Source organism: Myotis myotis, unplaced genomic scaffold (genome assembly GCF_014108235.1).
Source record: "Myotis myotis isolate mMyoMyo1 unplaced genomic scaffold, mMyoMyo1.p scaffold_m19_p_1, whole genome shotgun sequence".
Taxonomy (NCBI): Eukaryota; Metazoa; Chordata; class Mammalia; order Chiroptera; family Vespertilionidae; genus Myotis; species Myotis myotis.
In genome coordinates this window covers 23,371,146-23,396,590 of record NW_023416313.1, presented here as the reverse complement: position 1 = coordinate 23,396,590, position 25,445 = coordinate 23,371,146, and the positions used below count along the sequence as shown (strand labels likewise).

Sequence of the window (25,445 nt, the reverse complement as noted above, 5' to 3'; positions counted from 1 at the left end):
GAGCAGAAACGGACTTTTCAGCACATTTCCTGAAAAGGAAAGGCCAACAGAGTTAAAATCGATGGAGAGCTCGTTTCCCCTGATGGCCCGCTATCAGCACCCACAGGGCTGAGTCCTATCTTCCCTGAAATCAATTTTAAAAAACCATGTTTACTATCTCACTGTTCACAACAATCTCATTTTGTCTCCCTTAGGGCTAATTCCCCAGCTTCCTGGCTTTCAATGTAATTCGATGGATACTAATTAGGCACCAAGTCTTTCTACGCTGAAAAACTAACTGGCATTATACGGTGGCATGTGTGCGCACTGTTCACTGTATTGACCCGATTCTCAGTCATCGCTCAGAGTGACCGTGAGGTCAGCAGAGATTACCATCTCTATTTTCAGTCAAGGAAACTGACTCAGAGGCTTTGAGTCAGTCTCAGATCCCGGCCCCACCAGCGACTCCCCGAATGACCTTGAGCAGGTCTCTTGACCTCTCCCAGGATCAGTTCGTGGCCTCCAGCAACTCTGGGGGAGTTACAGGACACAGCGTTCCCAGCACCTGGCTGGCAAGCCAAGAGGCAGGTGCTCACTCAGCTACGGGATCTGCTTCCACACACTTGTGGTGAAACCCTCACATTCAAGCTCGCGCTTCAGCAAAATGACAAAGGATGCCACAGCGTGGACCTTCTGAACAGCTCAAACCGCCAACAGTAAAACCGAGACTGCGTGGCATTGGGGGTGTGACTATAAATGGGGTACAGAACAAATGTCACACACACACAGCTACCTTTCTTCTTCCACCAAGATTTATTTTTAAAGGAGCTCCTAACCTGGAAAACTTGGGAACAAAACGTCTGGCCATTTACACAAATTGATGATCAGCTGAGGTTAATGGCTCTCAACTGTGCCTGAAGCTATAAACTCTCAGGCCTCCATTAATACCTAGGAACCTGCCCGGGTCATAATTGTCTCTGCTTAATGGCACCATTATCTCCTGGGTCTCCAAACACTTAGGGCGCTCAGATTTTGCAGTGATGCCCCAGAATTTATCCCAAACCATGGAAGCCTGTGGTTGGTGGTAAAAAGAGCCCTGGTCTCCTCAGACAATGCTTGTTCAAGTTGCTATATATTCTTCATAGCCATCATTCTTATAAATGGCTTCATGGTACTCTACCACCTCGACATATCACAACCATGCCAATCCGTGCATCCAGTGTTGGCTGCCCAGTTACTTGAGAGTTTCTGTTGCTCTAAATGACAACTCTAAGCGTCCTTGTCCATATGGCTTTCCCCATATTTCGGATTATGTTCTAAGGATACATTCCAGGAAATAGGATTACTAAGTCAAAGGGGAAGAATATTTTACTGGTTCTCGAGACATATTGCCAAACTGCTAACCACATGGGAACGATCAGTGTACAACACCATTAGCAGCACACGGATGTGCCAGACTCCGTGCACACACCCTTGGCACTGTGTATTGGCATTAAACATTTCGTTTGGTTAATCTAGTCAGTAAAGCATTATATGTAATTTACATTTGAATCATGCACGAACCTAAATATTTTCCCAGATGCTGTTCATTACACGGACCTCCTCCTTAGAGAACTAAGTTCTTGGCTCATGTGCTAGTGGAGACGGAGTTTCTCTCTGCCGTCTGTGGACACTGCATAGTGAAGCTGTGAACCTGGTGTCTGCACAACTAGCCCCGTGCTTTCCACGTCCCCACCCCACACCTGCCCCGCCTCTGCCGGTCTCAGTGGCGCACTCAAGGCTAAGAGAGGACCGGTCCGCCCAGGTATCAGCAGTAAGGGGGCGGCAGGGTCTGTCGTGCATTTAAAGACAGTAATAAACCCCACTAATAGTTGGTCTGCTTTTTATTACCACCACATGCACACAATCCTAAACAATGCCAGTGGTAAAATAAAGTATCCCTCCCACCCTACCACACCCTCTAGGTCTGGCACTGATGGGCCTTTTTAAAAAGTACTCACTTCCAACAGTGCAAACTGCCCAGGCAGAGGGCTCCTCCCAAAGGCAGGAAGGGGGGCCTGGCCACGGACTCCGAGGAGCCCTTCTGAACAAAGGAGCCTTGTTAAGATTCTGGTTCCGGCCCCACATGCTCAGCTCGCACAGAGAACTGCCAGCTGTTTACGGTGAAGTTGCCAGGAGCAGAGCTCCTCCATTGGTTCCCAGGGTGCGAATCCCCTGGGATCTCGCTAAAATGCAGATTTGGACTCAGCAGGTCTCTGGTGAGGCCCCAGATGCTGCATTTCTCACCCGATACACTGACAGTTCCTACCTGATACACTGACAGGCTGGGGCCAGCTTTAAATGGAGCCCAAAGGAAGCTGAAAATAGGCTCTTTCCCTGTCTCCCCACCCCCACCCCGACTCTGTTTTCCTTCCTTACACTGAACTGGGGTTGCAGAGGCCGATGCACTCACTGTGACAGGAATGCAAACTGGACCTCCTCTTAGTTTCTGTTTACACCCAGGGTTTCCCCTCTTCTTGGGTAGGGATTTTTAAGTCACACCAACGACTCCACAGAGCCCGCAGAGGCCCTGTCCTCCTGCCCGGGGCTCTCAGCTCTGGACTGGCCCCTCTGTGGCTGCTCCCGGCCCGTCTGCATGGACTGGGCCAGCGTCCTCGCTGCTCTCTCTCATCCTGTACGCAGGCTGTGTCCCAGCCTCTGGAGCCAAGACCACCCATGGAGAGGGCATTTAGTGAAACGGAGCCAATGGCGATCACAGAGACGCCAGACCTGCCCATGCATACAGGACAACTGTGTGCAATTAATGCACTTACCACTTCCACCCTGATTCCTCCAAGGTCAAACCTGGGGTTCTGTGAGTCTGCAGAGGAAGCATGCTGCACCTCGGCCACATTTCTGAGCAGGACTCGAGACGACAGCCCCCTCTGGAGGCCAGGACTCCTCAGGCCCTAACCATCTCTCTCTCTCTCTCTCCCCTTCCTCTCTCTCTCTCTCTCTCTCTCTCTCTCTCACACGCACATGCACACGCACACGTACACGCACACGCACACACGCTGAACCGCCAGGCATCTGGAATCTCTCTCTAGTCTCTCACTCCCATGCCTTTGCATATGCTGTGACCAGGGACCAGCAACGACAGCCTGCAGACTGAATCTGTCCCATCGCATGTTTCCGTAAATAAAGTTTCACTGCAGCACGGTTACCTCATTCCTATACACACCGTCCATGGCTGCTTTCGCTCTGCAAAGGCAGAGCTGAGTGGATGCAGCAGAGACCTATGGCCTACAAAGCCCACAGCCTCACTATCTGGCCCGCTACAGAAGACGTGTGCTCCCCCTCTTGGCTCATTCTTTTTTCTTTTTCTTTTTTTAACTTATTTATTGATTTGAGAGGGTTGGAGGCGAGAGATTTGTTGTTCCACATATTTATGCATGCCTTGGTTGATTCCTCTATGTGCCCCGGCTGGGGATAGCACCCACAACCTTGGTGAAGCGGGGTGATGCCCTGACCAACTGAGCTACCTGGCCACGACTTCGGCGAATTCTTTGAGGCTCAGCTGAACTGTATGCCTTCAAGTCTCAACCATGAGCGCTCACACCCTCCACCAGACAGGCTCCCATGAGCCTTGCACAAGCACTGCGGTAGCTCGCACCACACTTGTAATTACTGGGTTACGTGCTTATTTTACGCACCGGCTGGGCTTTGGTGTCCAAGAGACACGTTATATTTCCGGCTCTGCCACGTTATACGGATGGAGGCATGTTACTCTCTCCACATCCGGTCTCCCCAGCTTTAAAACAGGGGTTATAGTCCCCATTCCAAAGCTGTCAAGGAGTCAGTGGTCTAACAAATGCCAAGTTCAAAGCAGCCGCCTGAAGAAAACCAGCGACACACATAAAACTGTTCTCTCCCTGTGTTGTGTCCATGTCCGTCCTCCGAACACTTAAGGGGCACCCAACAATCTCAATAGGTGCCTTTTACAGAAAAGGGGAGGAAAATGGGATTTTTCCTGGAGCTCCATATCCAGGAGGTAAACAATGTCAGCTGAGGCTGCTGGCCTTAGAGTCAGGAGCAAAGTCAAGGCACTCACTGGGCCAGACTTTGGGTTCAGTGACCAAGGCTCTCTGCATTTCCCCAGCAACATAAAATACCAGGGGAACGAAAATATATGCAACAAAAACTCTGAGAAGGAATAAATGCACACAACTGCCAGGAATTACAGTATCAAACGGTGGAGATTTTGGTATTAATATACAGGTAAAATACAGAGAAACTCTGTAGTGAAATGACACCCAGAGGCCCTGGGGGGTGTTGGGTGGCTGCTAGAGCCTGTGAGGCCAGAGGATCTGAGTGTGAGACCCGCCCGGGTGACTGAGGGCCAGTCCATTATCCACTTTGAGCCCCAGGCTCCTCGTGGGTTAAAGCCACCTCTCCTCTCGGGAGTGCAGTCATGACGAAATGAAAGCATGGGTATTTATAGACTCACACGGAACCTGGTAAAAGTAGGGCCTCCACAAGCCAGAGTTAGCGGCGGAGGCTGTCAGTGAGTGGAGAGCTGCTGCCTCACATAGGCCTGTGAAACGTGGAGATGCAAAGTGATGCCTAGCAGGGCACCCTCCCCCTCCAGGCCGTCTTGCTCCTTTCTCTGTGCCCAGCACCTAAGGAGGGGCAGCCAAGGACATCACAACTCCGCGTCTGGGGGCACCAGACCGGAAGTGCTGCTCCTCTTGGACTAACGGAAGTCCACAGAATAAGGATTCTTTAAAAGCTTTATTTCACTATTTGTTTTTTCGGAATTGCTCTATGTTTTCATTGTATTTGGAGCAGGTGAGGTAAGTTCTAGGCTTACGAGAGGCCTGAGGCTGACTCCGCAGTGCTCCACACAGACCTCTCCTGGGAGCTTCTCAGCCAGCCCGCCTTGGGCACCTCCCAGGTGACCCCGCCCTCTGCTAAGCAGCTCAGCCCTTCGCAGTCAGCAATCACTACTGGAAGATTCTTCCTTAAGCAGAGTCCAAATCTGCTCCCACCCCTAATCCAGACCATGGGATAACTGGTCCAGTTGTAATTCCTGGCTCCATTCACCCCTCACCCTTAACATTCCAGACAATAATGGTTCTACTGCACCCAGAAGCCAGAGGTGCTGTGACCACAGGTGTGGAGAAGAATTCTATTAAAGTGCGAGCACACACACACACACACACACACACAAATATTGTGGAATAAACTTATATAAAATGTATATGCTCTATCACAACTTTGCTATGAAAAGTTATTTTTATGAAATAATATTTCAGCAGAAAAATGAAAACACTTATTTTACAACAGCCTACATTGATTAGATGTATGAATTTTAGAAGAACACATGACTAGGGGTGAAGTCTCTTAATTATAAGAAACTTCTGATAATTTGTGCTGGCCACCACACCTTACCATTGCCATGGTGTTGCCACATGGCATGTCAGCATTGGACTCACAACACATGCACACGCACACTCACATTTAATCACTGGACACATATTTGCGATGTGACTCCTACACACCAGGCGTCACACAATATGCTGCCCAGAGTACAAAGTGGTAGGAAATAGGTCCTGCTCAATACTACTACTACTACTACTACTACTACTACTACTACTACTACTAAAGCTCCTACATATCCAGGACTGACCCTTTGGAAAGGTTAGGACTGAATCGTACCTGATTGATGGTCTTTTCCATTTGCACCAAGCCCAGATTGGGTAGTGTGTTTTTTATAAAGTCGACTATGGTCTCTAGGTTTTCATGCTGCAGAATCAAGGGCTTATGGCTCCCCAACAGACTTAAAGCCACTTTAAATATGACCTCTGATCCCTGAAGAAAGATCATATCTGGGAAAACACAGAAATGCAGAAGGTTAAACCAGGCCAGTTTCTGATGAAATACCATTCAGTTTCCTTTTCCACACACCGCAGAGCAGGGCAGAGGGAAACATGACCCAAACTGCAGTTTTATTTCCTTTTTAAGAGCCTGACATTTCAGATAGGGTTGTCAAGGCAATATTGCAAACAATAAAAGAAATATAGGTAAACATACTAAGATTTTGATAAACATTTTTATTTGCTCCAAAAATATATTAAATTCAAACATACTTTGAAAGTTAAATTGAAAAATGAAAAATTTTTTATCAGTCTATTTTTCCAGGAATGTTCTAGATTTCAAAGGAGTTACTAAAACATGTTTTTATGGGTAAAACAACAGTTTTTAGACATAGAGCATTAGATATATAGCATTCAAATATAGATATCTAACTATATAGCCTAAGAGAGAGTAAGTGAAAAAATGCCTCTGTTTCCTCTAATTTGAAATAAGGAGTTGAATGAAAAGATCTCTAAAAACTCTAAATGTCTGCTCAATTCAAAAAATGCATTATTAAATATAATTATACTGAATTTTAGCTCAATAATGGAGTAAAGCTCAGCCCTAGCAACTGATTTTGGGTGACTAAATTCAGGCAAGTTACCTGACAACTGGAATAATCTATATATATAAAAAGCCTGTGGTCGTCACACCCTCATGCGGTAACAACCAATCAGCAGGAGGCTGTGTGCGTGGCAGGCATACGCGGGCACCAGCAGGGGCTTGACCAGGAGGTGCATCGGGGGAATCCCGCAGTGCAGGCCACAGGACGGGACTCAGGGCTGTCTCGCAGCGTGCCGGCCCCACAGGGCAGGACTAGGGGCAGTCCCAAGGCGCAGGCGGGGTCCCGGGTCTCGTGCGATTTCATGCTGGGTCACTAGTCCTATATAATAAAAGGGTAATATGCAAATCGACCAAACAGTGAATGACCAGTCACTATGATGTGCACTGACCACCATGGGGCAGATGCCCAATACAGAAGCTGTCCCCTGGTGGTCAGTTTGCTCCCACAGGGGGAGCACTGCTCAGTCAGAAGGCGGCTGGCGAGCGCAGCAGCAGTGGCAGGAGCCTCTCCTGCCTCCACGGCTGTGCTAAGAATGAAGCTAGCAGTCGGACATCCCCCAAGGGCTCCTGGACTGTGAGAGGGTGCAGGCCGGGCTGAGGGGAACCCCCCCACCCCATGCATGAATGTGGTGCACCGGGCCTCTAATCCTATCTAATAAAAGAGAAACATGGTAATTAGCTGTACATCCGCTACTCTTCCCATTGGCTAATCAGCAAGATATGCAAATTAACTGCAGCCAAGATGGCGGCCGGCAGCTAGGCTACTGACACGAACAGGAAGCTTGCTTGCTTCAGTGACGGAGGACTCCAACGTTCCCCGCCTGCCGCTGCTGGGCTCTGAGCTGCTAAGAAACATTGTTACAAATATAGAAGCTAAACAAAACCCCAAAAACCTGTTTTCAGTCAGCTGAGATCTCAGAGCTGGAGTCGCAACAAAGTTTCAAATACAGAAAGTAAACAAAGCCAGAAACCTGCTTTCAGCAGCGAGGTCTCACAGCTAAAGCTGGCTCTCAGCTCCAGTGACAGCCATAAATCCAAGAATAAAAAAAAAAAGGAAAAAAGGAGTGGTTGGGAGCTTCAGTCACCCACCAGCCTGAAAACGGCCCTCAGCCCCTCACCCAGACTGGCCAGGCACCCCAGTGGGGACCCCCACCCTGAAGGGGTGTGACCAGATGCAAACAGCCATCATCGCCTCATCCAGGATGGCCAGGCACCCAAGCGGGACCCCCACCCTGATCCAGGACACCCTTCAGGGCAAACCAGCCGGCCCCCACCCGTGCACCAGGCCTCTATCCTATATAGTAAAAGGGTAATATGCCTCCCAGCACCGGGATCAGCGGAGCCGCGAGGCCTCCTGGCCCCTGGAGCAGCGTGACAGGGGGCAGCGCCCAAATCCCCTGATTGCCCTGCGGCTCTGTGTATGACAGGGGGCAGCACCCCAACCCCCTGATCGGCCGGCTCTGTATGTGACAGGGGTGGCACCACAACCCCCTGATCTGCCCTGCTCTGTGTGTGACAGGGGGTGGCGCCGCAACCTCCCCATCGACCCTGCCTTGAGTGTGACAGGGGGCGGCGCCCCAACCCCCCAATTGGCCCTACCCTGAGCGTGACTGAGGGTGGCATCGCAACCTCCTGATCTGCCCTGCTCTGTGCATGACAGGGGGCGGCGCCCCAACTCCCCAATCGGCCCTGCTCTGAGCCCGACCAGGGGCTGCACCTAGGGATTGGGCTTGCCCTCTGCCACCCGGGAGTGGGCCTAAGCCAGTAGATCGTTATCTCCCGAGGGGTCCCAGACTGTGAGAGGGCACAAGTGGGGCTGAGGGACACCCCCCCCCCCCGCCAGTGCACAAATTTTTGTGCACCGGGCCCCTAGTGTACATATAAGAAAAGATATAGTTTAAAGATGAGAGCATGAATCTAATTAGAGGCAACTGCCAATCTGTCTCTCACTCTGGCTGCAGGGCAATGGAAGAGACCAAGCTGGAAATTCCATCAGGTGGAGGAAGACAGAGCAGATGGGGAAGAGCCCCAGCACCGCACCTCTCTGGGTGGTTCCGTGGGATGACATGTAAAAGCCGTGAAGAAACACAAGTGGCTGGATGCCGCCGTACGTATGGGAAAGGGGTCAGGGTGGTGTGTGGATCACACACAGGGCAGACCAAGGTGCCGACTGGCCGGTCAGCCTTGGAGGTGCGCTGTGACCTGCACGAGGCCTTAACCACCTGAGCACACCTGGTGCCGGTGGGCAGGGCCCTAAGCGATGCTGTGCGGAGGTCAGCCTGTCTCTCTCAGGGCTCAGGGCCACAGAGTCCACAAACTTCACAACTGCTTGTGGCTCAGGGCAGCCCCCAGGGACCAGAAGTTTCCATGGCTGCCTCCCTCTTCGGTTTGGCTGCAGAGGCCGATCTCTGAATGGCAAATCTTAGGGGAAGTATCCGTGTTCTAAGGCAGTGCCATGGAAGAATCTCCCCGTGGAATGTCTGCTTTACAAAATACAGTGTTTACCTGTGTAAAGCACCACTGCAGAAAACAGAGACTTAAAATACCACCATAACCACAATGCATTTTTAAACAGAAAAGACATTTCAAAAGAAAAAGAGTAAATTTGAAGATTCCGTGGTTTAGACATGAAGCCTTCCTTTCAGTACATGAACATTTATAGCTGAACAAAACCTGATGGCATTTGTCAGAATATTTAGGACAGTTTAGTCAGGGGTCCAGGGAATGGACTGCACTACCTGGAAGTACATCCTGTAGTGACAGTTCACTGTCATCGGTCTCTGAGGGACAAGTACCTTAAAACTAGATACAGTACCATTTGGGGTGGTGAACACACAATATACAGTTGATGTGTTATAGAGCTGTACACCTGAAAGCTACATAACTTTATTAACCAATGTCACCCCAATAAATTCAATTTAAAAATTAGATACAGTACAGTACCCAAGCCAATTAAATAATTATTGGGGAGCTTTTGAGCATAAACAAATACGTAATCCATATCAGCAGTCTCTTAAGGTTAGCAATGAGTCCTCCACGTTTTATTCCTTTATGAACTTGGTGCTTATAGCAAGTCTACTTAGTAGAGTGTACTCTAAACTCAGACTTTACTGGACTGTATGAAAAAAACAAAAAGAATTTTAGAGAGTTGAGGGTTTTTTTTTTAACTCTCTTCATTAGTGTGTTAAAAAACACACAATAAAATATAACTGGATATATTTATTTCATTGGGCCTAATGGTCTGTATTTAATGTAATAAAAAATACATATATACCTGCCTGACTGGCATGGCTCAGTGGTTGAGCGCAAACCTATGAACCAGGAGGTGGCGGTTCGATTCCCAATCAGGGCACATGCCTGGGTTGCTGCTCGATCCCCAGTGTGGCGCATGCAGTAGGCAGCTGATCAATGATTCTCTCTCATCATTGATGTTTCTATCTTTCTCCCTTTTCCTTCCTCTTTGAAATCAATAAAAAAACAAAATTTTTTTTTTTTAAACACACACAATAATCTCCTTGGGAAAGTGATTTAATTTCCCGCATTTGAAAATCACTGTGCAAGGAATCACCCCACAGCCCTGCACTGCTCAGCTCATAGCACGGGCTGACTCCTTTCTTCTCTCCTTTCTCGCGCCGCCCAGAAACAGGCTCAGGGCTCTCCCAGGCAGGAAGTAAAGGGAGCCTTAAATTCAGCTGACTCCTGCACTTGGCAAGTTATTTGCTGAGAACAACGCGAAATAGCTACTTCCCTTTGAAGATGCTCCGGCAGCCCTGTTATTGTGCTAATGGGGACGGACACTCTATTTGAAACTCCCCGAGACATAAAAGGGCAATTTTCCTGTTGGGGGGAAATGATAAACGCCAAGCACAGGGCCAGGGAGCGAACGCATCCTGCATCTTTTCCAGCCACCTTTGTCTTTGTCAAGGGCAATCACTCTGCCTAACTTCCCACTGCAACTGGGAACAGGTGGGAGGGGAAGGAAGCGTGGTGACAGCCCTAACAGATTCTGCAAACACTCCCTTCATCAGCACTGTGCCATGCTGCCGAAGAGCCATTTTTCCTGGCTGTACAAACAATCTTGCTCACCTGTGCCTTTTAGTCCTTGAGCCTCTCTGAAGCCTTCCTCACATTACAGGTGGCTTCTGTTTTTTTGCCAAGCCCCTGGTTTTTACATCCCATCTCCTCGCTCATCCACCTGGAATTACATCCTATCGAAACCTTCAGGAGCCTCCCCTTCCATTAGGAGCAAGCCTGGTCCTTTACCCCCAAAGGCAGACCCCTCTGCACCCGAACAGGAAAACACGGGAGGAGGCTACTTTACACCATGTGACGCCCACACGGAAGGACTGACTTTCAGAAAAGCGTCATTACCAGGCGCCTTAATGATGAAGGTCAAGGAACATACATCATTGGTAGCTGCCCCTGCAAGCAGCATACACTTAAATTCGAGGTGACCTATTAATGACTATAGGAGCCACGCTGACTGCACGCTGAGAATCCTTTACTTACGTATACAATTGTGAAGAGCTAACAAAGGTCCATTTGTTTTCAGGGCTTATCCAGGCCTAGAGACTTACAATGAAATGGGCTTCAGACCAAAAAAGACTCCAGTGTATGAATGGCACGCTTTGGGATTTAAAACTGAGCAATCCACCATGACAGGGGTTTAAATAAACACGGTTCAGGTCGCCAATGCTAGGTACAGGAATGGTTTTTAAAAACCTATCTTTTCCAATAAAACAGTTTGTTTTTAAGGACTGATACATGGGATGGATTGTGCAAAAAAATTAAAAAAAAAATGTAGTGTTGTTTTTTTTCAAAATGGCATCATGACACAGTGTGCCTTGAGCTCTCACTTCCTGCCTACAACTCCAGGCGCCCTGAGCCCCTAGCTAGCAGGACGTGAACTCAGGACAGCAGGGGTCTGTGAGGTCCAGGAATCATCTTTATGTAAATGTATAAGAAACTCCAATCCCACCACTGACTATACAGAACATAGCGAGAAATAGGTGGGTTTTTTTTTCAGCTTTTATCTGTGAAGTCATTAGGCTGAGCTTCACAGAGTTCCGAATACTCATTTCCAAAGCAGAGTTTGCTTGTTTGCTGTCAGTGCCTCCTACCCACGGATGCAGCCTAAGGGGAGATGTTTTCCTAGAGATTTGTGGCCCTGGAGCCCAGGACGGTCTGCAGGCAGCAGCTTTGGTGCCTGTGGCCAGCAGCAGGGATAACTCAGAGCTGGCCCTCCTGCCCAGTCCCCTTCCCACCCTGTAATTTGATGTCTGAGCTGTTTTCAAACCATTCACAACACCCGCCTCCTGCCCTCTCAATCTCCACCTCTCTCCATTATCTTGTTAAGACTCTCTTTGAATTTCCAGAGTAAGAAAAGTAAAATACGCAAAATTTTAGGCAAGAAAGACTGAAGCTTCCGGTTGGAGAGCTTATAGTTCGTGTGACTCTCGTTAGTAAACTAAGCCGACACTTTTGAGGCTTTTAGTTCCTTTTAAACAATAGTATAAACCCTTCATGAACTCTCACTAACAATTTGTTTCACCAGGAAGAGTGTTTTGAGTATCTCTTTTCTTCAATGCTTATTTTTTTAGGAACAGAAAATAAAAATGCACTTGGGAAGTAGCTATACAAAAGAGGGGGTTAGTAAACATTTTAAAAACAAAGAATCTTCTAGTAAAGTCAAATGCGAACTTCTTTAAAAGTTCTTCTGGAGCCCTAACCGGTTTGGCTCAGTGGATAGAGCGTCGGCCTGTGGACTCAAGGGTCCTGGGTTTGATTCCGGTCAAGGGCATGTACCTTGGTTGCAGGCACATCCCCAGTAGGGAGTGTGCAGGAGGCAGCTGGTCGATGTTTCTCTCTCATTGATGTTTCTAACTCTCTATCCCTCTCCCTTCCTCTCTGTAAAAAATCAATATATATATTTTTTTAAAAAAGTTCTTCTGGATAGAAGTGAATACTGAAAATCTAACTCTTTGGTGGGGTGGGGGGAGAGGCAAGACGATAACTCAACACCCACTTATATTAAAAAGCAAATTTTAGGATTTCTAGAATTTGGATATCCAAGCTATTTACCCAAAGCTGCCTAATATAGTATGTACTCTCCCAATGTTTGTGAACATCCCCTACTTCCCCTTTAGATGTTCCCTAATTCTAAAAACAAACATAAAAAAAAGCTGATAAGATTACAGATCTTTAAGCTATCAAGTTACTGAACATAAATGGCACTTTAAAACCACCTGATGTTGGGAGGGACCATCAATTTTTTACACATTTTTTTAAAATATATTTTATTGATTTTTTTACAGAGAGGAAGGGAGAGGGATAGAAAGTTAGAAACATCGATGAGAGAGAAACATCGATCAGCTGCCTCCTGCACACCTCCTACTGGGGATGTGCCCACAACCCAGGTACATGCCCTTGACCGGAATCGAACCTGGGACCTTTCATTCCTCAGGCCGACGCTCTATCCACTGAGCCAAACCGGTCAGGGCAGGACCATCAATTTTTTAATAACCTCCCCCTCCACAGAAAATAAAATACAAAGAACCTGAATTGTCAGTTATGATTTCATTCTGCAGTAGGAAGAGCACCTGGTACAAGCACTGGTGGCGCTCAGTGTTCCACTGGCTCCTGGCATCCAAGAGGATGCGCCTTCCCTGCCACCCAAGGCCGTTTTAAAATTGTTTTTGTTTTTTATTTTTTAATTGATGCATAACAGACAAGGCGGTTTTGAGACTTTGCATGTGAATACCTATTTTACTTTGACAGGGACAATCTTCTTGAAAAATAAATCAAGAAAATGGGAGATGGTTTGAGGTGGGAACAGCCTAGGGCTACAGAGGGGCTACAGAGGGGTGAGACATTTGGGAAGATCAGACAGGAGACATGTGAGGATGGAACGGTGAGTCATCCACACGGAGGTGTCGCCAGGAGCCTGATGGCAGAGAAAACCAAGAGCTCAGGGCAGGGAAAGAGGAGAAAGGAGAGGGGGAGATGCAAAGAGAATCTAGTAAGAACAGCAGCCCAGAAGGCACTGGTCAAAAAGTTCTAAGGGGCAATCGGTGAACATCGAGCATCTCAGGCCAGGGAGGCTGGGAAACGCCTCCTGGCACATTGGCTGGGGCTCCCTGGCTGAGCCTGTAAGGTGTCAGCCCAGTGGTGAGGGAATCTCATCCCACATGAAGGCATGTAGGGGAGCCCGATGATTGTCAGAAGTGACGGTCTTGCAATTCACAAAACCCAACCCTGAAACTTAGTGTCAAACAACACCCCGTTCTCACAGAAGACACAGGCAGGAAAACAAGAAGCCTCTCCGTGAGTGACACGGAACACGGGAATGCTGGTTCTGGCAACGTGTGCACCCACTTACCGAAGACTCTGGCCACAAATCCCAGGGGGAACTGGGAGGCAAACACGGTGAGAAACCAGGGCGCGGCGTAGAGGCTGGGGCCGATCTCGTGCTCCTCCAGGTGGTTGTAGAGGTCTCTGTGGTAGTCATGGAGGAGCCGCGAGAGCTGGTACATCTGGATCTGCAGGGACACAGGGTCAGCGCTCACTGGCTGCTACGCGTGCGCAGTGACTTCCGCCCTCACAGGGCAGAGAAGACTTCCTAGCACCTGAAACATTCTATTTGGCTCAGGATGTCCTTTTTTAAAAAATGTATCTTTATGGTTGAAAGTATAGGACAAATGAGAACTGCTACAGATGTGCCCCCTCCCATTGACCCCCTCTACCCCACACGCCCCCAGGCCTTCACTGCACTACTGTCTGTGACCATGGGTCATGCACAGATGCATAATCCGTTCTTTGGGTCACTGATCTCAGCTTCTCGTTTATCCACCCAGAGCTTCCTGGGTGCTCACTGCATGCGAGGCCCTGACGGGTGCAGGCCCAGAACACTAACACGGGGTCTCCTACCGCTTCCTTTCTTTTTACCGTCCCCTCGTGTCCTTGGCTGAGAGAACCTAAACTTCCGTCTGTGGAAACACTTCATAAATTCTCTTACAAATACAATTCCTAGCAAAACTTAAGCCCAGGGAATCGGAAATAGCGTGCCGAGAGTGAAGCGAACACAGGTGGTGCTTCTGTGGAAGGTTCTGCTGTTCCCGTTCGGTTAGTACGTTCCCCCTGGGTCCCCCAATGCTGAAGCAGAGGGTTCCCTGTGTGGAGGGCGGCAGGTCTGTCAGGGAGTCCGTGGGAGCCCCGGGCTCAGCCCAGAGCCCAGCAGCCCCGCCGCCCCAACCCAGAGAAACGATAGCCAGAGCGGGTCAGCTCCCCGCTGAGGTGCTGGGGGTTGGATGTGCACTGTCCAAACTGAACAGAACTGCTTCCGGGGACAGACAACACAGGCCTCTGAAGTACCAGCTGTGGCCTCTTGGTGTTGTTTTTATGTAAAAGAACCGAATCACCAAGGTCACAAGACCCCAAAAGAGAGCTGTGTGTTACCATATTGAATGATATAAAACTTGAACATTCTGCTCTGATATGGCAGGGATGTCTGGATTAAAGCTACAGGGAAGAATGCAGGAGGGACCTGGACCTGACAGGATGCGTGGAAAGTGTGATGTGTGTCAAAAGCTTTTAGTGAGTGGAATGGCCTCCTTTTATGAGATTTCTGTCCATGTGGCTCATAGTCAGGGGGAGGTGAATTGGACGTTTACCCACACAATTTGGTGCTAACGTAACCTTTCTAAGAATACTTTTCTGAGGCTTTGAAATCACAGCATCTTTCTGGTAAATGGTCACATAAACACATGATCCAACATTCAGGAATATTCCCCAAGTAGGACCCGGTTTTCCCACTTCTGAAGGTGCAGAATCAGCACTTGGCACTTAAACACACTGCTGTTGGCTTTTCTCTTGATAGGACCTCCCTCCCATCACTCACGCATCCAACCAACACTGCCTGGGTGTCTACTTCCTCCCAGGCACTGTTGTTCTAAGAACTACGGATGCAGCTCCAAGATGGATCCAGAAATAAACAGGTAATTTCAGGCAGCGAGAGTGTGATGCAAAAGAAATGAGACAAGGTGTCCTGATACAGTGTACACGCCCGGGGTGGACGTGGGGGACGTGGTGGTCAGAGGAGCTTCTCCTAGGATGTGGTATTTGAGCCGACCCCTGGGTGCCAAGGGATCCCTGGCACAGGAAGTAGCAAACACCGTGGGAAACAGGAGTTAGACCTTCTGAAGGTGCTTTGATGAAGAACAAAAGGGAGGGCCCTAGACACAGAGGGGCTAGCTGTGTGACCTGGTCAAATTCTGTAAACCCCCCTGAGCCTTAGTTTTCCCACCTATAAATTGAGCGGATGAATAGTGTGTTCCTGAGGGTCAGTGAGGAGATCAGTGCCTACAAAACAGCCGGGGTCATGCCTCACAGAGAGCACGTTCTCAGCAAAGATCGCTATTATAACGCTAACTGATGGTGGCGAAGCTCCTTAGTAATAACACTGTCGTAACTAGGCATGGTGCCAGGTGGGTACTGGAAATATCGGGGCGAACACTGCAAAGTACATAAAGAATTGTCTAACCACAATGCTGTACACTTGAAACTAACAAAAAATAATACTGAATGTAAGCTGTAACTAAAAAAATAAAACCATTTCTTTTTTGTTTGTTTGTTTTTAAAGAAAAAGCTCTTTAACTAGATCTGGAAAGGAATCATAAACGTTTTGGCCTTTTGTCTCCCTCAAAGACATACGGAAGGCTCTACCTGTAAAATGATCATGTCCGGCCGGTACTGTTTCCGCAGCCCCCGGTCAAACATCAGAAACTTGAGCATGTGAAAAGCCTCTTCCTCGCCCATGTGCAGCAGCAGGATGCCGGCCACGAAGCTGAGGCCTTGGCAGTATCCCACTTCCTGGTCCAGCAGCGAGTAGGCCTTCAGGATGTTGTAAAGGGACAGCTGCCCCGCGCCCAGCTGGGCCGAGAAGTACGGGTGTGTTGGGAAGGTTCGACCTGTGAAAACGAGAACCATCAGTCGTCGTTTTAAAAAAGAAAGCCTGTGAATCAGAAACCCGATGGCCTGCAGGTTACAGCAACAGCTCCTCAGAAGCCGGGTATCTACGTGAGCCCCGTATACAAGGTCACCTGGTTGTTCTGGGAAGAATGTTTGCAACCAACCCCTCAGCAAGCATTCATGGTGTTTTGTGGCGGGACAGATGAGAACTGCCACAGGCCCTACAGATACCTGGATTTCAATCTGAAACAGAAGAAAATGGCCTGCCCTCTAATCGGATAGGAGCACCCATCCCAGCACCATCTGAAGGCAGCCAGGCCCTGGCCAGCTGCAGACCATCCCCGTTGCTTTGCCAGGCTGCCCTAGACGCGTTCCCTGTGCCGGCAAGGGCTTCGGGCCACACACATTATTTCTGTGCTCTTAAACCACAGGCAATACTTTGAAATGGACTGAGGAACAAGAGGTGTTTTCTTTTCCACACAAAAAAAACACAAAACAGCCCTAACCGGTTTGGCTCAGTGGATAAAGCATCGGCCTGCGGACTCAAGGGTCCCAGGTTCGATTCCGGTCAAGGGCACGTACCTTGGTTGTGGGCACATCCCCAGTAGGGGAGTGTGCAGGAGGCAGCTGATCGATGTTTTTCTCTCATCGATGTTTCTAACTCTCTATCCCTCTCCCTTTCTCTCTGTGAAAAATCAATAAAATATATTTTTTAAAAAACACACACAAAACGGTTACCTTCCTTCCAGAAAGAGGTTAAAAAAATATGTTCTCAACATCCTGATTATTTACACAAAAAGCTGGTATTCAGCAAAGGTTTAAAGACTTCTTTTGTCCAGGTGGCTTTTGTGGCTGATACTTGTCAAATCACCTCACCCTCTCCTGGAATGTGACCGATGGGGAAATGTGTTTCCAGGGAGCAGAGGAAAAAATGCTCAGCCAGGGCCCAGTGGGGACCCAGGTGGGGATCTTGGCCTCCTTGGATCAGCAGAGGCAGAAGGGGAATCTGGGCCACAGGTTGACTGTTCGGCTTCCTTACTTGGTCAGCGAAAGGAAGAGGACACTCCTGTGTTCTTGCTCAGCCTCGTGAGAAAGCACTCATCCACCAGGCGGTTTATCTGCACGGGATTGAAGTGGCTGGAACAGTCCCCTACTACCTTCCTGAGTTCTTGTCCTGTATTCATGGTTTGTCTGCTCTACCTCTTCCCCCAACAAATGTTCCCCAAACACACCGCACACATGTCCTCCCACTGGGAGAAGCATCAACGGCTCCCAGTGGAGCTCTGCACACTCACCTCCTCGCCTGCCCCCAGCTCCATCCTCTACTCCAGCGCCGGCCTAGGGACTGCGAGGGGGCCCCGGGTCTCTGAACCCCTCCCTGCTGCGGCAGAACGGAGCGTGCGCCAAGCATGGGATGCCTGCCCATGTTCCTAGTCTAGGGTGGCATGCCAGCGGCCCTGGCTGCCAGCCACAGACATCATGTGAAATTGTCAGCGGCCACGTGGGAATGTACAGGTGAAATTAATTTTACTAAGACATCCTGTTTAGCCCAACATAGACAAAATATTGTCATTTTCAACATGTAATCAATATACAAATGATGGAGACATTTTGCATTCTTTTTTCATAATAAGCCTTTGAAACCCAGTGTATTCTGTACTGACGGCACATCTGAGTGCTCACCAGCCATATCCAAGTGCTCGACAGACACACGCTACCACGCTGACCACACAAGTATACTGCTTTCTGCAGCTTCTCAGAGGGACTGGAAATACACAGGAAGCTCCTCACTCCATTACCCCACCCCGACCCCCTACCCACCACCCCCAGCCTCCAAGGAGACCCAGGAGAGCAAGCGCCATGTGCACAGAGTAGGATGGGCTGGTCCTTAGAATCACCAGCAGACCCGGCTGGGTGTGGTCAGCTCTGAGGGAGCCTTACACCACCTCAGTCTGGGAGGGAAAGCTGTGGGGAATGCACTAGACAGAACAATACGGTCTCCTGGAAGGCCATGACCGGAGACTAAGAAGACCTACGTTCTAGCACTTTCTGCCACTCAGTAGCTTATAACTTGGGCAAAGGACTTGATCTCTCTGGGCCCCCTTCGTCACCCGAAAGTGGAGTAACAGGTGCCCACGCTCACACAGCGCTGTATAGAGTTCAGATCTGACAGAGCTAGAGAACGTTCCCAGACGATAAAACACTGCCCAACTACAGTCTATTATTCTTACTCTTCATAAGAAAAAAACCTTGCAAAAAAGTTGATGAGACTAACATCTAATTTTACAAAGTAAATAAAGAAGCAGGAAAAGAAAGATCCGTGAAAACTCAGAAGATGTCCAACCAACAAGCATTCTGTTCTTCTGGCCAGAATACGGATGTCGCTTTTGAAGAAACACTGAAATGGGATTTGTCTCGCTCTGCACTATCCACCTTTCCTGGGCCCTCCGTTCGCCGTGGTGCAGACTAAACAGGAAGCGTAGACTAAACAGCTGCCTTGGCGAATGCCTCCTCTTGGTGAGAGGTGGGGGGAGCAGCGGGCCGCGTGGAGGCACTTCGAGGTGAGGCCTCCCTGCACCGGCCGAGCAGAGCTGGCAGCGGCTCCCTGGAGCCACCGGACACAGTCTTTGCCAGCTCCAGTGCAGAGAGAAGCCCGGCCCTGCCGGTCCCTGGATAGAGCCTGGAGAGATGCTGAGGTTACTGGGAACTGCACTGCTGGGAACGGAGCTTCTTTCCGCCTGGGAAGGTGTCTGGAGGACAGGGAGGGAAGTGGACAGAGGGGCAGGGCTCTCAGGGAGGTGGCTGCAGCTGGCCCGGGGGTGGGAGCCGGGCAGCACGGAGCTGACGTGCATGCAGCCTGGCCCTGCCTGTGAATGAGAAAGGCCCACCCTCAGCTCCCACAGGCCTCTCCCTGGCTGAGGGAAAGGCTACAGCAGGCCTCAGGGCGGGGGAGGCCACCCTGGGTGTGGCCATGGCAGACAGCTCCCCAGAGAGAGGGCCCCAGGCCCCGTGCTGAGCTGGCATCTTCCTTCCCCTGCAGAAAGTGATTACATCTGAGCAGCCATGGAAGAAGGAGAGGAAAGCTAAGAGAAGAGGACGTTCAAATAAAGGAGGGGAAGCATGCGCCCCAGTCCTCCCCTGATCCTGGGAAGCTGGGGGGGGGGGGGGGGGGAGGGCACAGAGAATCTGTGCTCCCTCCCTTTCAACCTCCTACTCTGAATTCATTTTTCACTTCATTTCACATGATAGGAACATGATGTCATGTTTCCTGTTACTCATCACATTAGCAAACAGGGCTATTGCCAATTCACAGCACTGCTCTGCTCGGGGTCAGTGGGCCACACGGGCACCAGCGCCACTTTGTCCCCAAGGTGTAATCACAGCCTGTCAGCATCCCCTTCACCCAGCCATGCGTTTCCATGGGAACACGCGGGATCCTGGGCTCAGGGGGGCCCTCATAACACAGAGCCACAGTGGGTTTAGGCTGCCAGTGAAACGGTGTGACCATGGTCACCATTTGACCTGTCTGTGCCTCGGTTTCCTTATTTCTTATCTCAGGGCTGTTGTGGGGGTCATGTGAGATTGAGGTGCTAGTGCAGTGCCTCCTCTTCAGCATCTCAAAAGACACATGGAGCATGTGACAGGCTCTGTCCTCGGAGCTGGGGCAGCCAAGGGGAAACAGCCCCAGTCCAGCCCACAGGGGCAGGCATCCCATGGGGAGAAAGGCAATGAAAAAGCTGCTGCTGCACCTGGCCGGTGTGGCTCAGTGGTTGAGCGTCAACCTGACCCAGACACCAAGAGGTCACGGTTCGATTCCCGGTCAGGGCACATGCCCGGGTGCAGGCTGGATCCCAGTGGGGGGCATGCAGGAGGCAGCTGATCATGTTCCTCTCTCATGGCTGTTTCTATCTTTCCTTCTCCCTCTCTCTCTCAAATCAATAAAAACATATTTAAAAAAGAAAAAAGCTGCTGCCACTGCCATAGCACCGAGGGCAGTTGTGGGGAGTGCAGGGTGCTCAGCAGCTCGGGCTGTGTCTCTGGGAGCGAGGTGCTCCCCCCTCTCTCTGCACTTCAATTTTCTCAACTCTCAACAGGGACAGAGTAACAGCTACCTGACGGCGCTATGAGGGTGACAGAAAGTGGCTGAAGCAAACATCACACACTCTTGGTGTATGGTAAAGTATTAGCTGTAAATGCTACTGACAACTATAGCACTAGTGAATGTGGTAAGTGTCACAGGGGGTGGGGGGGCAGGTATGGGTGGGACAGATGGCTTAGCAGAGGCATCTCATCCAGCCAGAAGGTGGGAGAAGAGGCTACGCCAGGGCCAGTTTCTCAGAGATGACATCTGAGCTTAGACCAGGAGCGACATTTAGGAAAATGACCCTGAGGGTTGCTGTGTGGCTGGACAGGAAAGACCCGACGCTGCTGACCCAGCTCCTGATTCCTGGGAACATCCTCCTCCCACCGGCTGCTGCGGGACCCGGAGAGCCAGGCCTGAAGCTCCGCCGGGCGCTCCGGCGAGTCCCAGGCGGCGGCAGCAGCCAGAAGGAACATTCGAGAAGCAGGGCCACACGCTCTGAAAGCGGCAGGGCTGGGTTCCCACGGGCCTCCCGGGAGCCCTGCCGCTGGGGGAGACAGAGGCCCCGAGAGAGGCGGCAGGCGGAGAGGACGCACCCGCCACCTCCGCGCGCCTCGGACAAGCCAGGGGCTCTTCTGTGCCTCGTAATTACATCCTCATCACACATGCTCTTCCCTGTGGCAGCGGCGCGTGTCCAATCCCTCGTTCCCATCGGAGTCGTTCCCGAGCTACTCCAGAGACGCGATACCTACCCTTTTCCAAAATAAAGCCGCCCCAGGCGCACACAATCTGCTTTCTGCAGCCTTTCTAATAACCCTGTTGGGAAGCAGGAAAGGCTAGGGAACGTCTCCTGTAATTACACCAGGCCTCGGCCCTGACACTCGCGTCTCCCCAGACGCTCCTTCGTTCGGCTATAAAGCCGCCTGTCTATACGTGAAACACAGTCACGCCTGGAGCCCTCGTGCCCGCCCCCCGCACGCTGCGCAGGCTTAGCAGCTGCCCGGGGAGGGACAGAGGTTTCCATGTGTGCGTGGCCAGGGCACCCTGATTACTCCAGGGCTGTTTTAATTGAAAGGCTCGGTAGCAAGGCTGGCCTGCTACACCTGAAGGCAGGTCACTAAACATCTCGGGCAGTCTCCCCGGGTTTCTCCGGCGGGTGCCACGTGCACCTCTGCGACGCATCGATCTGCAGACTCACCAAGGTCGATGAGAATGGCGTGCTGCTGCGAGGTGAGCTGCTTTAAGAGCTCTTTGTACGGCGTGTCCTTGGGCTGCTGTTTCCGGGGAAGCTGGTGTTTCAGGTGGTACTGCTCGGCGAGAAACTTCCAGATCTCACCCCGGTGATGACGTGGCACACCTTCGGGGGTGGGGAGGGTAGAGAGTACAGAGAGACTTTATGCACAGAATTCCACTTAATAATAAAAACGAGCTGTGTTTTAGTCCATCGATCTGAATTCTTGTCCCATGACAACTAGCAGCATAGGAAGCAACTAGAATTTTGTCCTATTTTCTCCCTTCCTTCCTTCCTCTACACCCCCTGTCTTCCCCCTCACCCCCTCCCACTTTCCTTTCACCTTCCATATATACACGCTTTTGGATTATGCTAGAATCTCCCAGGAATAAACGGTGGGTGGTAGGAGCCCCTATCTGGTGCTGATCCATCGTGCCCTGAGAAAGAAGACCAAGCATGTAACAGAATGTCATCTCATAAAAGCGACGTGACCCCAGTGCGTTGACATGAAGGAAATCAGATTTCACAGAATCTATCGCTTGTGCGAGGGGGCATGCAGGAGGCAGCCAATCAATGATTCTCTCCATCATTGATGTTTCTGTCGCTCTCTCCCTCTCCCTTCCTCTCTGAAATCAATAAAAACGCATTTTTAAAAAAGAAAAAGAACGAAATGCAGAAATGCATCCTGAAAAACATGTTAAGTGATTTATAGTGGGGCTTTTCACAAAATAGCTTTTTTCCAACTGGGAAGTTTTCCCAGTTATGAGATGAACAATTTCCTCTTATTACTAAATCGTTCCCATTAAACTTATCAGACCTTTATTTTTTGAAGGAAAAAAACACGGACTGTGTGTCACTGGACAGTACCACGCATTCTGGTATTTAAGAGAAAGCTTAGGTCTGTTCTTGAAAAACAAAGGGTCATGCACAGTGGAGCCAATGTGTTTGCTAAGAACGCCCTGGAGTAACCTTCCCGCACTCGGTTGTGCCTCCTCTCCTAACCCAAGGAGAACCCTGGGGGAGTCCAGCCAGGACCTGCAGGCAGGGTTCTGGGAGGACAGGCGGCCACCTTCCACCCAAATGTGAACGCCTTTGCGACTTGAAAAGTAATACATGCTCACTACTTAAACCAAACACTTCTGGAAAGGCATAAAGAAGAAAATGAAAACTACCCGTCACTGGAGTGAATACATCAATCACCACCCAAAGGACAACGCTCTGAAAGCAAAGGGGAGGCAGGGTACTGATTATCTCGCTGGGACAAGCTGTGAAGCAGGGCTGTGCCCGGGAACCAGATGCACGGTCATCCTGCTCATTACTCAGACGGCTGCGAACACCTCGGGATGTTTTCCTACAGACACACGCACAACGGGGCGTGAGACCACGCTGTGCCTTTTTCTTTCATTTAGCAACTCCTTCTTTTGCATCAGTACAAATCCACCGTCATTTTCAGGGAGTAAGACATGGGTGTGGTCACATGGTTGGGGATTCTGGCTTGGTTCTAGTTTTTGGCCTTTAAACAATGCCACAATGAGCATTCTTTCCCACCGCAGAACCCTGCTGACTGATTAGCATCGAGGTTTCTATATATGGCGTTGCTGGGTCAGAGGTAAGCAGTCCGCATCCGGCCCACACTGCCGACTGCTCAGGTAGCCAGCCGCTTTGCAATCCCACTCCTAGAAAAGCACACTCCAGTTCATAAAGTTCTACTTAACATCTTTTATTCATTAAATGAGATCATTTAAATAAATCATTAAAGGAACCGTTTAAACCCAAGCTAAACTTTGGAATATTTAAAATTCCCCAGAACTATTCTTCCTTCTCCCAAGCTGACACCCTAATCCTGTGGCTCTGATCCCATTTTAACTTGGAAAGTTCATAAATCCCTTCATCTCCATCACTTAGGGGCTCTCACCCATACGGAGACTGTCTTTTCTTTTAAGGGGTTGGAGGTGACTTGGCCTCTACCCAGAAGGCCGAAGGTGTGGTTCTGACTTAACCTCATCCTTTTATTCTGAACTGCAAGACAGACTGTGGCCATTTGTTTGGAGTAATTAAATCCTATGTGTAGAAACCGGCTGAATAATTGACAAAGCCCCTTTTACAGTTAGAGATACAGTTCCTGCCACGGAAAGCAATGTGGCAATGTCGGGAACACATGAGGGAATTCCAGGTTAGCCTCAGCTCACCTCGGTACACCCACATTGTTCAACCACTTATCCCTAACTCCACTGCACAGGGTCCAGATACTGACAGTATTTCTAGTAGCCTCCACCCCCGTAAAAATGCATGATGAAAACCAGTATATCCAGGCGTCAGGCTTCTAAGAAAGTCACACATCTGGAACAGCTGTCACAGGCCCCGGCGGTTTACCTTTTGCAGAAGCAAAGCCACCTGAAGACCATCATGTAGTCAACAGTGAAAAGGGAAAGAACGAACTCATTCTTTTCTCTGCTTCCTCCTTTTTCAAAACAGCGATCTAGGGCCATGTGGTGCAATGGCGAGCCTCCAGCAACCTCTATGTGAGAACTGGAAGAGAGCTCTGAGCTCCTCTGTTGGTCCATGCCTCCCGTTCTAGCAGCCAGGAGGCCAGAGCCCAGAAAGGTGAGGACACCTGCCAGAGCTCACACAGGGAGCCTGGCCCATCTGCAACCTGCGTCCCCACCTGCCGTATTTCTGGTCTCAGAGAGCAGCACAGAGGGGCGGCTCAACCACAGGCAGGGCCTACGCTGCCTAGAACGGGGGTGGGTGGGGGAGGGGGAGTGTTGGGAGACCAGCTCTGGCCATTACTCAACTGCTCGAAGTCCAAGTCTCCTTATCCACAGAAAGGGAAAGTCATAACTAGTAATAACTATGTGTTACTAAAATGGATTCTGTCGAAACCCAGATAAAGGTTAGGTAATGCCTAACTGACTACTGTGCAAAACCACTTGCCCCCTTACTCCCTTAGAGATGAAAGATGCCTGTGTATCTTCTCCCATTGATCAGCTAATGAAGTCAGAAGAAAACCGTAAGGTTTATATGTATCTGTAACCCTTTTTCTAAACACTTGGTTATTGGTGACTAGATTGGCCAGATCCCAGGAGCCCTGGAATCAGATTAGACTCACAAAGCCCCGCCCTTGCCAGCAGACACTCATATGCATTTTAAAAGGAATGGCCGCTTCTTCACTTGAACACTGATAATCATTGATAATCATTGAAGTTAAGCTCTAACATGGTGCTTCCCTAACTATCTGTGATGGAGGACCAACTTTTTCTTTTCAGATTCTCCAATCCACAGCACAGTGATACTTTTATAAAACAGCACAAAATGAATTAGTAGAAAAATAAAATGAGGCGGGGGAGAAAGGCTGGAAAATAAAAGTCCACTGTTTTTCATTAGGATCTGTCAAATTGCCGGAAAAGTTTCTAAACACATTGTTTGCGGGTGGTTTTTATCGCGCGCTAACAGGTGGCGCGGGCCATTTTTGCTACTTTTTTGCACAAATGGCAACGTTCAGTAAAATTACGATAACTTTAGTTTACGTATTTATACGTTACCCACATTCTATCGCTAGTCTATAAAAAACGTATTAATACGTGTCCCGCGCTCTACTACACTGGTAGAATGTATAAATACGTAAAACGTATAAATACGTTTCCCGCATACAATGTGTAAAGACTTAGTCTAAGTTCTGTACTCATCTTGGACCAGTAACAGTTCGGACTGGTACACGGTCAGCAGACC

The 25,445-nt window shown here is 49.6% G+C and overlaps 1 protein-coding gene across 7 annotated transcripts in view; it reads right to left on the bottom strand.

Moving 5' to 3' along the window:
- Positions 1 to 25,445, bottom strand: part of TBC1D1 (TBC1 domain family member 1) — a 208,025-nt gene that overhangs the window by 5,907 nt on the left and 176,673 nt on the right. For 6 of the 7 annotated variants that reach the window (XM_036331236.1, XM_036331249.1, XM_036331259.1 and 3 more), the window contains 4 exons: positions 21,684 to 21,842; positions 16,159 to 16,403; positions 13,817 to 13,976; positions 5,677 to 5,846 (listed from right to left, as the gene is read on the bottom strand). In XM_036331236.1, the coding sequence (XP_036187129.1) occupies positions 5,677 to 5,846; positions 13,817 to 13,976; positions 16,159 to 16,403; positions 21,684 to 21,842 (734 nt within the window). Of the gene's footprint in view, positions 1 to 5,676; positions 5,847 to 6,478; positions 6,720 to 13,816; positions 13,977 to 16,158; positions 16,404 to 21,683; positions 21,843 to 25,445 lie in introns of those variants that run through there. The other variant, XM_036331282.1, reaches the window with a different exon arrangement.